General features: G+C 41.9%; 1 protein-coding gene across 2 annotated transcripts in view; it reads left to right on the top strand.

Annotated features, from left to right (window-relative positions):
- Positions 1 to 1119: 1119 nt before the first annotated feature.
- UBE4B (ubiquitination factor E4B) overlaps positions 1120 to 13069 on the top strand; it is a 49267-nt gene continuing 37317 nt past the window's right edge. For both annotated transcript variants that reach the window (XM_075280015.1, XM_075280014.1), the window contains exons 1-2: positions 1120 to 1465; positions 10200 to 10386. In XM_075280015.1, the coding sequence (XP_075136116.1) occupies positions 1442 to 1465; positions 10200 to 10386 (211 nt within the window). In that variant the 5' untranslated portion in view covers positions 1120 to 1441. The remainder of the gene's footprint in view (positions 1466 to 10199; positions 10387 to 13069) is intronic.

Here is a 13069-nt window from a genome sequence, read left to right as displayed (position 1 = left end):
TTACCCATGAACATGTGGAACATGAGCTGATACCCCGTCATACTTTGTACAAATGTGCAGCAATCACCTTAGGAAAAATGGACGACCTCATGGGGTTTCAATGGGTACAAACAACAGAGTTATCAGCACGATATTCTTGTATCCCATGGTTATGCAAACTTGGGACAAGTTAGTAGAGTCTACCGATTATCTAGATGAGCAGCTATATACATTCTAGGTCTGTTGAATGCTACTAATCCGATACAAGGACAACTCATAATAGTAACCCATCAACACACCTCACCTCTAATGAAGCGAGGTGAGGCGATGGCCTCGGGGGGTGGGAGATATATATTATATAGGGGTTGGGTACGTGGAGAAGTGAGGAGTCAAAGATGTCTGTGTTGCAAACTTTACAGAGTCAAGTCACAGCTGGAAGAAGTGGTCATGGTGGTCCAAAGGGAAGAGACGGGAAATGTGGGAAGACGTCTCCTGTGAGTATTACTGCACAAACTATGACTGCATTGTATTTATTGTGATGTTACCACTAGCATCCCTAACCTCGGCATGCATGTAGTGCTGTGAGTTTACTGTACCATGCATCAATCTTGCAAGGGTTTGGGATCTAGGGGTTCACCAGCCCTCCTGGGTCAGGGGCTCATGGGGGGATTTACCTGCTCCCCTGCCAGCCAGTCTGTGTATGGCTACTTAGTATGGATCTGTCCAGCCTCAGTGTACAGAGAAACTCTCACATAGCAAAGTTTGTTTTCTATCCTCATACAATGTCCAATGGACTACGCCACAACTATTTTTTGTATGGAGTCTCAGAAAGACTTGTACAGGGCCCGAAGCCTGCCCGCCTTCACTAGTACATATACTAACATTACTAGTGTACTGATTCCATCTACTCTGAGCTTCTGCCAGAAAATGGCTGCAACTCCCTCCAACTGTATTTAGGCCCTGTACAGGAAGAACTAGGCCTGGTTGCCATAGACACCAGACTCTTCCCCTGTTGCCAGGCGGCCCCCCTTTCTCTGCCCTATCTGCTGCCTCACATTAGCCACACCCCCTGCTGTACAATTCCCGCCTCTCTGGCTCGCTGATTGGTCAGTTCTTTTATTCTGTGGGTGGGCCCTCCTGATGTCACATGAGCACTCTCGCAAGATGGCCGCCCGGTTGTTTTGATGAATAATCCTGTGTGAGGCAGTGTCTGCTCCCGGTGTACAGGCCTCTCTTCTCGGTGTCTTTAGTTCTCCTCTCGCTTTACTTTACGTCGCCTTAGCGGAAGCAGCGGCGTGTGTGGCGGCGCAGAGAGCTGCTTTCTTCTCTTCATCTACCATTCTTCTCTCCGGAGTCTACCTTAGACAATGCAGCCCTGAAGCCGGAGGCCCCCGGCTCTTCCTCCCCCTCCTCCTGCCCCTCACACGGACCCCAGGCTTCTGCCACCATTAAAAGAAAAATCATGGAGGAGCTGAGCGCTGACGAGGTGAGAGGGGCAGCCCCAGAACTAGTATATAATATAACAATGTAATATTAAGGGGTATCATATAGGACCTGCATGGGACATGTTATATCAAGGCCTCTGTCTATGGATCAGGTCTTACTATCTACATTTCCTATGTTTTGTTAGTTCATATATGGGTTTTTATACAGATTTCTGTCGTTTATAATATCAATCACTCCCCCTATATTAGTAATGTATTATGAGGTTTTATTATGGTAACTATAGGGGTCGTCCCGGCCTAGGGGTCTGCCAGGGGCCTCCTGGCTAAATCTGCTTTTCCACAATGTAGAGCCTCAGGCTGTATACATTCACATGAAATTTGTCCCGTGTGTTTGCCGGATTTACCGGCCTGAACTTCATGTCCTATAATCATAGTTCTCTATGTTGCTAGTAGCCCCCTAGTAGTCCCAGCAAAATGACTTTCCTATATCGATTACAATTATGAAGTTCAGGCTGGTAAATTCGGCATTGGTCCTGTTTGTCTACCTCTCCCCACGATGTGGAAAAGACATTCACAAGGCAGAATAAGAAGCAAATGAAAACTCCTTTACATTTGTCACTGCTGTATTTGGCCGTAGGATTAGGCCCAGATGAATGGGCTCCCAAAATCTGTGGAAAGATCAAGACGAGTGCGGCCTGCTACAATTTCTGCCTCCCATTGAAAGCAATGGGAGGCAGAATCAGAGAGGAATCCGCTCCCAAATCCGTGGAGGATTTCTACTTGTGAATCTAGCCTTACTTGGGATTGGTGGAGGCTAGAGAAAAAAAATTCCAGTTGTATTGGGATCAGTGGAGCCGCACCCATTACTGTAACCGATTCTAAGCGTTTGCATTGGTGGAGGTGTTGGAACTCCAGTGCTTCTTTGCAGGAAGTGACGTCACCTCCTTTGGTCACATGGCCATGCTGCAGCTCACCTGTGTTTAGTTTGTGACCAAAGGAGGTGATGTCACTTCCTGAGAAGAGGAACTGGAGCTCTTTCTAAAAGAAAGCAGCCTTGGATTCTTCATTGTGGATAAATCTCTTTAGGTCGGAAGATAAATTTCAGATGAATATGTGTATATATAAACTATAATATTTCTATGGCCACTACTTAAGCTGGAGTAACTTGTACCATTAAATGGGTTCAGTCATGGTTGGAAAACGCCCCAAGATGACACGTGGCATCGTTAGACTTTCTGATTTCAGTAACGGGCGCCTCTGGTGATGGTACAGATCTAGGTCTTCTCTTACAACAAATGAAGGACCCTCTCCAGTTTTAGCATTTTGGAGTTACCAAGTTGTGCAGATAATACAATTTTTTTTTTTTTTCATTTTAGCCATTTCCTTTTGCAGATGGTCATTCTAGTATCTGACGTCTTATCTTTGTAATGGTTTACCTATTATCCGGAGAGTCGAACCTCTGCAGTGTGTCTTACTGGTGCAAGTTATGGCCAATGGCTGCATTCACACTACTTCCTCCATTCAATGCTTGTTTTGTGATTGTCACTCTGGGACATGCTGAGTCAGTGTATGTGACACTAATTTTGCTAACCCCTGTGTTGGTGGGCTTAATTTATGACCAGGTAATCATAAATTAAGCGAATTCTCTATTGGTCCGTGTGCCTAGGCTGAAATATATCTCGGAGCTGGCGGAGGTTTCGTTCTTCACTTATGCCAGAAAACTTGCAGAAATGATAATAAATGTGGTAGGGCCGGTAGCCCTTGCCATGACAATGCAAAGTGAAAAAAATCACCATAGGTGCAAAGATTTTGCACAACTGGTTTGCAATTTTTTTTTTATTTTTTTTTTTTTATGCCACAATAGTGGTGTAGAGGAATGATAAATCTCTCCTGTTGCCTTTCCATCATGTGCTGCACGGTTATCTGATGTTGGAAAGGCAGAAGCTGCTCGTACATACTAGATAATTGACAAGGATGTGCTGACAATCCAATCTATACGGTGACCTCCTGACCCACAACATTACATGTCAGGGTGAAATTTAACATATACCCTCTTTTCGGTAGGGAGATATTTTAGCCTTTGACTAAGAAAATGTTGTGTGGCCGTCTGCTCTGCCCCACTGTGTTATAGGAACAAAACTAAAATGTTACAGACTGAATGCAGCTATGATCTACAATGCAGGCTTTGTAACATAGGATCAGCAGAACACAAATATACTGTGGCCCAGAATCATCACTAGTCAGAGCTTTTACCAATAGAACAAAATCACTAGCCACTGTCCACATACCTGCGTTATTTTGCGTTTTTTTTTTTAGTTTTTTTTCCTTTCAGCTTCTATAATAGTCGGCATCCTACTGTAGTAGATCATGCTTCATCATCCATAGTCCTACTTGGGCTGTTAAACAAATCGAGCATTTGTGTTTAACCAGCGGCGATCAAGAAAACAGTAGTTGGTGGCACTTGTATAGTTACATGGAGTCATTATCAGGACTGTAGGGCCTCATTCACCAGATCTGTGCTATTCACGCTGGCAGCCCACCCTGCTTTTCACAACTGTGAAATGCAGATCACTTTAAAAATTTTTTTTTTTTTTTTTTTTAATTTTGTTTCTATATTTCACATGTCTCCAAGTCCATGAAATATATGCTTCTGTAGTTTGTGGATGTGTGGTCTAAAAATAAGACATGGAGATCTAAATCCACATGTTGAAATGAATGGGTAGATATGGCATATGTGAAAAATGCAGACCCACCCATCGTGATAGGCCTTATTCACATGTCTGCACAAGGGTGCTTCCATTACGTACCTGAGATGTGGCTATAGCCGCAGCCTGTCTCCAGCCGCTGATATTTTATTTCTGTGTAAATGAAACTCCGATTAATTTCATATGATTTAATCTAGTCAACTATGATCCATAGCAGAGTTACCTTTGAGATTGGGGAAGAAGCGACCCGGGGGTCAGAACATTGTCTCTGATCACGTAACCAAGGTGTCGGATACAGGCTGGAACCCCTGCATCCATCATCCTGTGTCCGCCGGATTTGATGATCTAGTAACTGCCCTTTACTTGTATAGAAGTGAAACCTCAGTGGCCACGAACGGGATTCAGTAATTGTATTATCTAAGGTACATTGCGTGTCACTACCTTAAGTGATTGAACAAACATTAGCGGGACGATTCATTATCTATAAGGATTTATACTGCCAACAATTGAGCATCTTTTATGCAGCATAAAACATGCAGTCAGCCAACAAATGAGCTGCTGTCCTTCATCGGAAGTGTATGTACCTGTACCTGAAGTGCAGGAACACTCAACTATTTTGAGAATGTGAGTGCTCTAGTGCTAGTAAGAAGGATATGTTCAAATGAATACGGTGCTATAGGAAGGCATCATGGAGGCCTATGTCTATGTACTGCTGAACTTATAGAGTATAAAGCTCTCTCAAGAAGGTTCCCCTCTCTTACTTTAGCTGTGTATATATTTGTTGTTTTGGCGAAAAGTATTTACTTGTATAAACAAAAAATATGTACAGCACCGTTGAGTTAATAGCATCTTACAAATAACCATAGTCGCTCCTTCTGCCACTGCACAGATGTCGCTGTATTGTCCACCTTTTCCTGGAGAAATGTGGTATTTACTGCAGTTCATGAAGGGAATCCATTGTACCTCTCAGTCCTGGTGTATTGGCCCTTTTCCCATGTAAAGCAGAGGTGTACAACTAGTTTTAGTGAAGGTCTGACCTAAACATGAATAGTAAGATGTTGTCTTGTGGACGTTTTACTGACTTCAATCAAGATTATATATAAAAGAAAATATATATATTTATTGATGATTCCACACACACTCTCCTAGATGGATTGGTAGGGCTGAGCAATACATTGTAATACTTACTCACATCAATTATATCTAATATTTTGCATTCATACCATGCTGACTCACTGCCATTTGCTATGGGACATGTCAATAACTACAATATCCGGTAAGGATTGCTTATATGTGAATAACCAAAACAAAAATCCAGTGGCATGTAAAAACTATCATAATTGAGGTAAAATGTTCAATTAATAGTTTATTTTAATTTGGATCCTAATCATCCAGCCCTATGCATTGGACACCAGGCGTCTACAGTACATCCTTAGTGGCTGGTTGGTTGGGTCTATACATTAGCCGTCTCCAGTTTGGATTCAGATCGCAGTCCTCCAGTACAGTCCCCCTGATATAAAGATGACTGGTTAATGTAGCACACGTGTGCAACATATTGATACTATATTTGGTTTTTAGATAAATCTATATATTGTGTTTTAAGTCCACTTCATTTTGATTGTTTTTGATGGTTTAGCATTTGAAGTGACATACCTATACAAATTTCATGTTCTTTGATTCTTCCCCCTGATATAAAGCCTTCATGTATGTGTGGTGAGCTACGGCTGATATCACTAAGGTGAGGGAATTTATCTCTTAGTAGGTATAGGCAGACCAATATCTTGGTTGTCTACATCCATCCAAGGATCAATTACCATAAGTCACTGCTCTGTACATTGATTTGCTGTGAGGGAAATGGAGAGATTTAGACTCCATTGCTGCTGGGGTTTGCTTCTCCCATTGACAGTAAGTGTCTTAGTTTAATCCCGTCTCATCCAGTCCACATAAAAATATGGCAGCTAGCAGCCTGAATATACGAGGAACTTCTACATAAGCAGGAAACCCTGACTGTGCATATTGCAGCCAAACAGATTGCTACTTTAGTTGTTTTGGAAACTTGGACTATTCTTGTTTTTCTGAGAGCTACTTGGTGCAGTGTGTTTTTCCATTCTTATGTATGTCACTCGGCAGGACTATTGTATTGTCGACTGAGTCTGTACCTAGTAAACTGAGTCACTCAGGTGAATGGACTGGTGCTGGTAATTCGTGTAATTCCAGGACCAGCAGATAAAGTATGAGTGTCGCTGATAACGTATAAACTAAAAACATGACCTACTTTTCAGTCTTGTTTGTCATCTACACACAGGTACCGAGATGTGGGATTTACAGTAAAGGTTCATAAAGTGCTGGTAAAATGAAGAATAAGCACAAATGTAATTGCCTTTCTTTAGCTTAGGAGCCGCAGAGGAAGGCGAATGGACAAGCATCAGTGCTTTGTCTGTGTAGTCTGAATGACCAGGTGGGAGGTCTCAACATCAGAAGAAATAGTTAGGGCTTCTATGCAAAGGAAAATTACTGCCTGTGATTGTGGTTGTTTGGTTCATTGGCCTAAGACTATAAGGGTACGCCAACACAGGACAACTCTGCCAAATTTCCGTCAACGTGGATGAAACCCTGGCCTAGATTTACTAATGGTTAGAAAGTGCAAAAGGTTCACACCAGCCTCGGAAGACCAGAACAACAGACAGGCTGGCTGCTAAAATAGCTGTTAAATACTGATCCCAACGCACTTCATTGACTATAATGGGGTCCAAAAAAAGCTGTGTTTGCAGAACTTACATTCACCGATTTCAATTGGACGATATGGTAGATTGCCAAATGCACCATCTTGAGCCAAAGAGATGCACCATGTTTGCTCCAGTGTAACCACAATAGTAAATCTTGGCCAGTGTGCTTGTAAGTTTAAAAGCAAAAATGGACAAAATAAACTTTACATAAAGGAATTGTCTTAACTGACCCTCTTCTGAGAAAAGTCAGCATGGATATCACCACAGGAAGCTAGGGACAGCCACACTAATAACTAGGTCATAACATAGTAAATTTGTGATTGCATCAAGTCAGTAGGACGCTAATAAGACGGTAGGAATTTTTTGGGTGCTTTGGCCCGCTGACTTCTAGATTGGTTTGGCTCCCTCCCAGGTTTTATCAAGAAATATCTTCTGCTTTTCCGTTCATGAAGATAGGACTGGAGGTGCTGCAGGAACAATCACATTTGGTGTATGAAGCAGATTAAGTGGCAAATAATTCTGCAACACATCTGCTGTGTGTGAACATACTTATATTTATAGTTGGGTATGGTTAAAAGGTTGGGAAAAGCTTCTAACAATATCTCTTCTATAAAGGTGACGTAAGGAGAAACTCTTTCTGCCACCTTGTTATTTGCACTCTATGTATAAGTCGCATAGTAGCTCCCTGAATGCCGCTCATCTTTAGCTGTGACATGCATCCTGTGATTCTCCGTATTCTCCGTCACATGCTTTCTGCAGGACTCTAAAGCCATCTCGGATCCAAGGTTTGTGCAATGCAGAGCGGATATGCCTCTGGTAGTGAGTATAGCAAATAACACCATTAGCTTCTTTCTGTAGGCTTCAGCCATTCCAGAATCCATTAATCACTTGGTATCCCGGTGTATTTTAGTGAAATTCCTTTTCTCATTACTAAGCATTTATTGTGCAAATATAGAAGCAAAACTCTGCACTGCAGTGTGCTGCTATTGTTATATAAGGTTTCTCATTCAATGGTACCTACAGTTTTATAATGCAGAACTATAAATGATCTGGTTTCTAACCTTAGGATAGGCCAGCAGTATTAGATCTGTGGGGGTCCAACACCTGGGATCCCTGCAGATCTTCTGTACCAACTCTCAGTAATGTTCACATACAGTGAACCGCACGGCTTAGGTATCGTGGCATTGTCACACAGACATGTATAGTATGTAGTATATTTACTTTCATAGGAAGTAATGTAGACATTTACTACTACAAATCAAGAAAAACTTGATAGCTTTAATAAAAAGTGTTTTTATGGGTTGAACAAATTTCCATTTGTTTATCTAATCATTCTGTATTCTGTTCACACTAGTGGTTTTTCAGGTCGTTTGAGACCCCCGCCTCCAGTGTGCACACAGTAACAGAGCTTTGTTTGTAGGCCTTGACGCCATTAAAGACTTTGATTTCTTTGTGTCAAAGTTCAGTGTTTCACTAGTGCTGTGTAAAATGCCCCAGCCATTGTCTGTGCACAAAGTATGGAGAATAAGACTGTGAAGTGAGGGGATGTCTACAAGAAGCTGAATTTTTCTGTTTAACCAAATTCTCTCTATTAATTAGCAAAGTTTGCACCATCTTGGCAGAATTTTTCTGCCTCAAGGGCCACACGGTGGCTCAGTGGTTAGCACTGCAGCCTTACAGAGCTGGAGTCCTGGTGTTCAAATCCCGCTAAGGGCATAAAAACCCCTTCTGCAAGGAGTTTGTTCTCCCCGTGTTTGCATGGATTTCCATCCCTTATTCCAAAAAAAACATACTGATAGGGGAAAAAATGTACATTGTGAGCTCTATGTGGGTCTCACAATCTACATTTAAAAAAAAATAAAAATTCTGCCTCCCATTCACTTCAATGGGAGTTATCAGACGGAATCCGCCTGAAGATTGAGCATGAGGCTTACTTTCCTCTGTTAGCTACAGGAGGAAAAAAAAAAATCTGCATCTGCCTCCTATTGAAATAAATAGGAAGCAGATTTAGGCTAAGGCCCCACTGGGCGGAAAAGCAGCAAAAAAAATGCAGTGTAAAAAAACCGCAGAGAAAACGCTGCGTTTTCTATCGCGTGAAAAAAAACGTGTACATGCGTTTTTCATCTTGTTTTTCAGTTTTGTGCTGCGGAAATTCATGAGTTTTCTGTTGAGAAACTCGAGCAAAAATGTGATGGAAAATCTCATGTGCAATAAAGGTAATTGAAAGACTATGTTGAAAATCCTAAGGAATTATGGTCCATTGCTATTTAGGCCGGGGATCCACAGGCCGGAAACGCTGCGGGAAAAATTGTGGCGTTATACAGTATTTGCAAAGTACATGGGATTCATGTGAATCCCATGCCTGCTTTGCGGGAAAAAATCGCAGCGCGGACACTGCGATTTCCAAAACCGTTGCAGTTTTGAAAATTGCAGCATGTCAATTATATCTACGGAAACGCCGGCGGCCCGTGGGGCCTTAGCCTTTTGCCTCAACCAAGCAAAACAGTGAGTTTTTGTCTGCAGATTTTGATGCTTTTCCGTGGCATTTCTGCGGAGTTTCCGCAACATATTTCTCATGCTGCGGTTTTCACACTCTTCATAGAAATCTATGGAGGGAAAAACTCAGCGTTTCCGCAACTATAATTGAAAAACACAGCTTTTCTGCAGCCCAAAAACGCAGTGTTTCTGCCTAGTGGGGCCTCAGTCTTTAAGGTGGAATTTGGAGATGATTTTGAGTTGAATGCACTCCTGATAGCCATGAAAATCCAGGATTGATGCAAAAATGAGGTGCTGTATTGACTCCAGTCATGAGGATATCACTGCTCAGTAAACCTCTGAGTAGTGTCATACTGTAGCAGCCTGCAGGGGTTTATACATTTTTTTATGATATCGGTGGTAATGCAGAGATTTATTTCTGATGGAGTTATATAGAATCGTAATTTGTGCAAGGTGTCATATGCCCCCTATCTCCCCATTGTCTGTAGGGGAGAATCCCTCCATTACGTGTGGTTGTACAGAGACATAGAATATCATGGGTTCTCCAGTATACCGCCTTGCATCTCTGGTTCACATGTCCTGTACTGAGCACAAGATAGGACGTATCTATCTTTGAGAATAGACAGAGATAACGTGGAATATTTGTTTTTATAAATGTACTCGATACTACAAATAACCTAAAGAGCTGAAACTTGTGAAATTTAGTTAATATTTCTAGTGCATATATACTTTTCTACAATAATCTGATGCGGCATGTATTGGAAAAATTGGGTCAGATGTCTATAATCTCTACAGCACATACTTCCGGTGTATTGCTACTAACTTCTTATTTCTTTTCATTTTTGCAGATTAGACGTAGGCGCCTGGCTCGGCTTGGGGGAGGGCCGTCTTCGCAGCCCACAACTCCACTCACTTCTCCTCAAAGAGAGACCCCACCTGGACCACCAGTAGCAGGACCAGCCCCCAGTGCGTCCCAACAACTTGGCCTAAATGTTCAGGGTATAACCCCAGCTACCTCACCCATAGGAGCATCAGGTACTTGTAATGGAATATGCAAAAGTGTAAACTGCTTGTAACAACTGTTATACTGACCGATGTATGTGTCCCACATAAGAGATTGAACCTTTAGCAAGTTGCATGTCTGTGAATTTGGTTTTCTGTTTGAACATTCGGTGAAAAATTACACTACCTCTGTAACAAAATAGCCATAGATGAATTTGATGAACAATCAGTTTTGTGAGGCACCTTAAAGCTGGGGCCTCACGGGTCGGAAACGCAGGAAAAATCATGACATTTTATAGTAAGGGCAAACTGGATGTGATTCTAGCCAATCCCATGCCCACTTCGCGGTAAAAATCGCAGTGCGAACATGCCTTGACTTCCAAAACTGGCGCGGTTTTGGAAATCACAGCATGTCAATTATATCTACGGAAACGCTGGTGGTTTCCTCATAGTGATTGTAATAGTCTGCCAAGGAAAACTCTGTGAACTTTCTGTTTAAAGCGCTGCGGGAAGAACTGCAATGCGTTCCTGCCATGGTTTTTCCCGCAGCGGTTTATTGCTTTGGGATGTCCTGTGGGGCTTTAGCCTAAAGGGGTTTTCTATGAATTTAATATTTGACCTATCCTTTGGCTAGGTCATAAATATAAGATCAATTATGGGTCCTACTCACCGAAGGGCTGGAACTTAATCCTTCTCTTGCTGCTGCATCTTCATGACTGTAATGTTGTGTCCCTCGGATACATGACCTTTCTGTCGCTCAGTCCCATTTAAATAGATTGAATCGAGCTGCAATATCAGGCACAGCTACTACAAAATGTATAATATTTGTTTGGTAAATTGGCAAATATGACTTTCTCTGTCAGAGTTATGTTATAGGGGCAGTCCTGTCGTATAGAATATTTCAATATGCAGCAAATGCATGTCAAAAGATCATATTAAAGTCTCTGAGCGCAGACCAGAGTGCTGTAATGGTTACACTAGTATAAACCTATCATAACCTGGAATGTTGTAGATCATTGCTCTGGTTATGGAATTCTGTAGGCCCAATCACATTTTATATCATAGCATGCAGTTTTCTCTGCAAGTCAGCAAAAAGGTGGCATGTTATTGAAGCTCGTTTCACTTTATTGAGCATATAATGCGCTCATTCTTCTAGAAATTCTCATTGAAGAAGAGAAAAAAAATGCCCCAAGAAGGAGTGATTGGATTGAAATGAATCTTACACTTATTTCTTCACTCTAATATTGTAAGATTTATTTGGCAACAATGTACATTTGAAGAAAGGATCTAGTACCCTGATTGGACTTATTTAGCCTGGATACAAAATTATTGTAATGCAGTAGGTAGCGGCCAATTAACCACATGAGGACCGCCGTACGTAAATTTACGGCCTCATGTGCTGGTACCTAAAGACCGGACTATTGCCGAAATACGTCCGGCCTTTAGGTACCTTTCTGGCGGGGGGAGGGGTGCGGGGGGGACAGGGGTTAGGTGTTACTAACACCTAACCCCTTCCTCCATAACGTCCAGTCGGAACTGAGTCCGACTGGACGTGTTAACCCTTTCGATCGCGCCGTCAAACATCACGGCGCGATCGAAAGGGATCCGCCGACAGGTTAACCCGATCGGCACCCCCCGCGGCGAGATCGGGGGGTGCCGATGTCAGTACAAGGTAGTCTGGGGTCTGGCCAGTGACCCCAGACTACCGGAGCCCCCACATACCTGGTGATCCTGCCAGGCGGTGGAGGAAGTGAGCGATGTGTCTCACTTCCTCTGCAGCTTACAGGACACGAGCAGGTTCATGTGCTGCTCGTGTCCTGTCTGCTATTGTGCTGAATCAGCTGATGCTTTCATCAAAGCATCAACTGATTCAAGTGTCCTAAAGGGACACATGAAAAAGTAAAAAAAAAAGTTAAAAAAAATAAAATAAAGTGTATGAAAAAAGTAATAAAGTTCTAAAGTCCAAAAATCCCTTTTTTCTATACAAAATGAATTATATAAAAAAAAGCACTAAAAATTAAAAAAATCAATGCATATTTGGTATCGCCGCGTCCGTAACAACCTGTACAATAAAACTGAAATAATATTTAATGTACACGGTGAACGTCGGAAGAAAAAAACGAAAAAAACTCGCCGGAAATAATGATTTTTTGCCATCTCATCCTACAAAATATGCTATAAAAAGTGATCAAAAAGTCATATTCGCCCCACAACAGTGCCAATAAAAAGCGCACATTTTCCCGCAAAAAATAAGCCCTCAACCAACACTGTCAACCGAAAAATAAAAATGTTACGTCTCTCAGAAGATGGCGATGCAAAAAACATTGATTTATGTCCCCATATGTTTTTTTGTTCTGCAGACTTAGTATCGCATAAAAAAATAACATAAATGAGGTATCGCCGTAACCGTACCGACCCCCAGAATAAAGGACACATGTTACTTATGCTGTACGCTGCATGGCGAAAAATTTAAAATGTAAAACTCAATGCAGGATTGATTTTTTTTTTTTTTTTTTTTTTTTTTTATTAAATCCAGCAAGAAAGAGTTAATAAAATGTAATCAGTAAGTTGTAGGCACCCAAAGATGGTGTCATTACAAAATGCATCTCATCCTGCAAACAACAAGCCCTTATGGCCATGTCAGCAGAAAAATAAAGAAAATATAGCATCTAGCAATGTCAAGGCAAAACCCCCCCAAAAATCGCCAAATTATTAG

This window comes from Leptodactylus fuscus, chromosome 6, assembly GCF_031893055.1.
Source record: "Leptodactylus fuscus isolate aLepFus1 chromosome 6, aLepFus1.hap2, whole genome shotgun sequence".
Taxonomy (NCBI): Eukaryota; Metazoa; Chordata; class Amphibia; order Anura; family Leptodactylidae; genus Leptodactylus; species Leptodactylus fuscus.
Note: the sequence above shows the minus strand (reverse complement) of the source record. Positions and strands in the feature narration are given on the sequence as shown.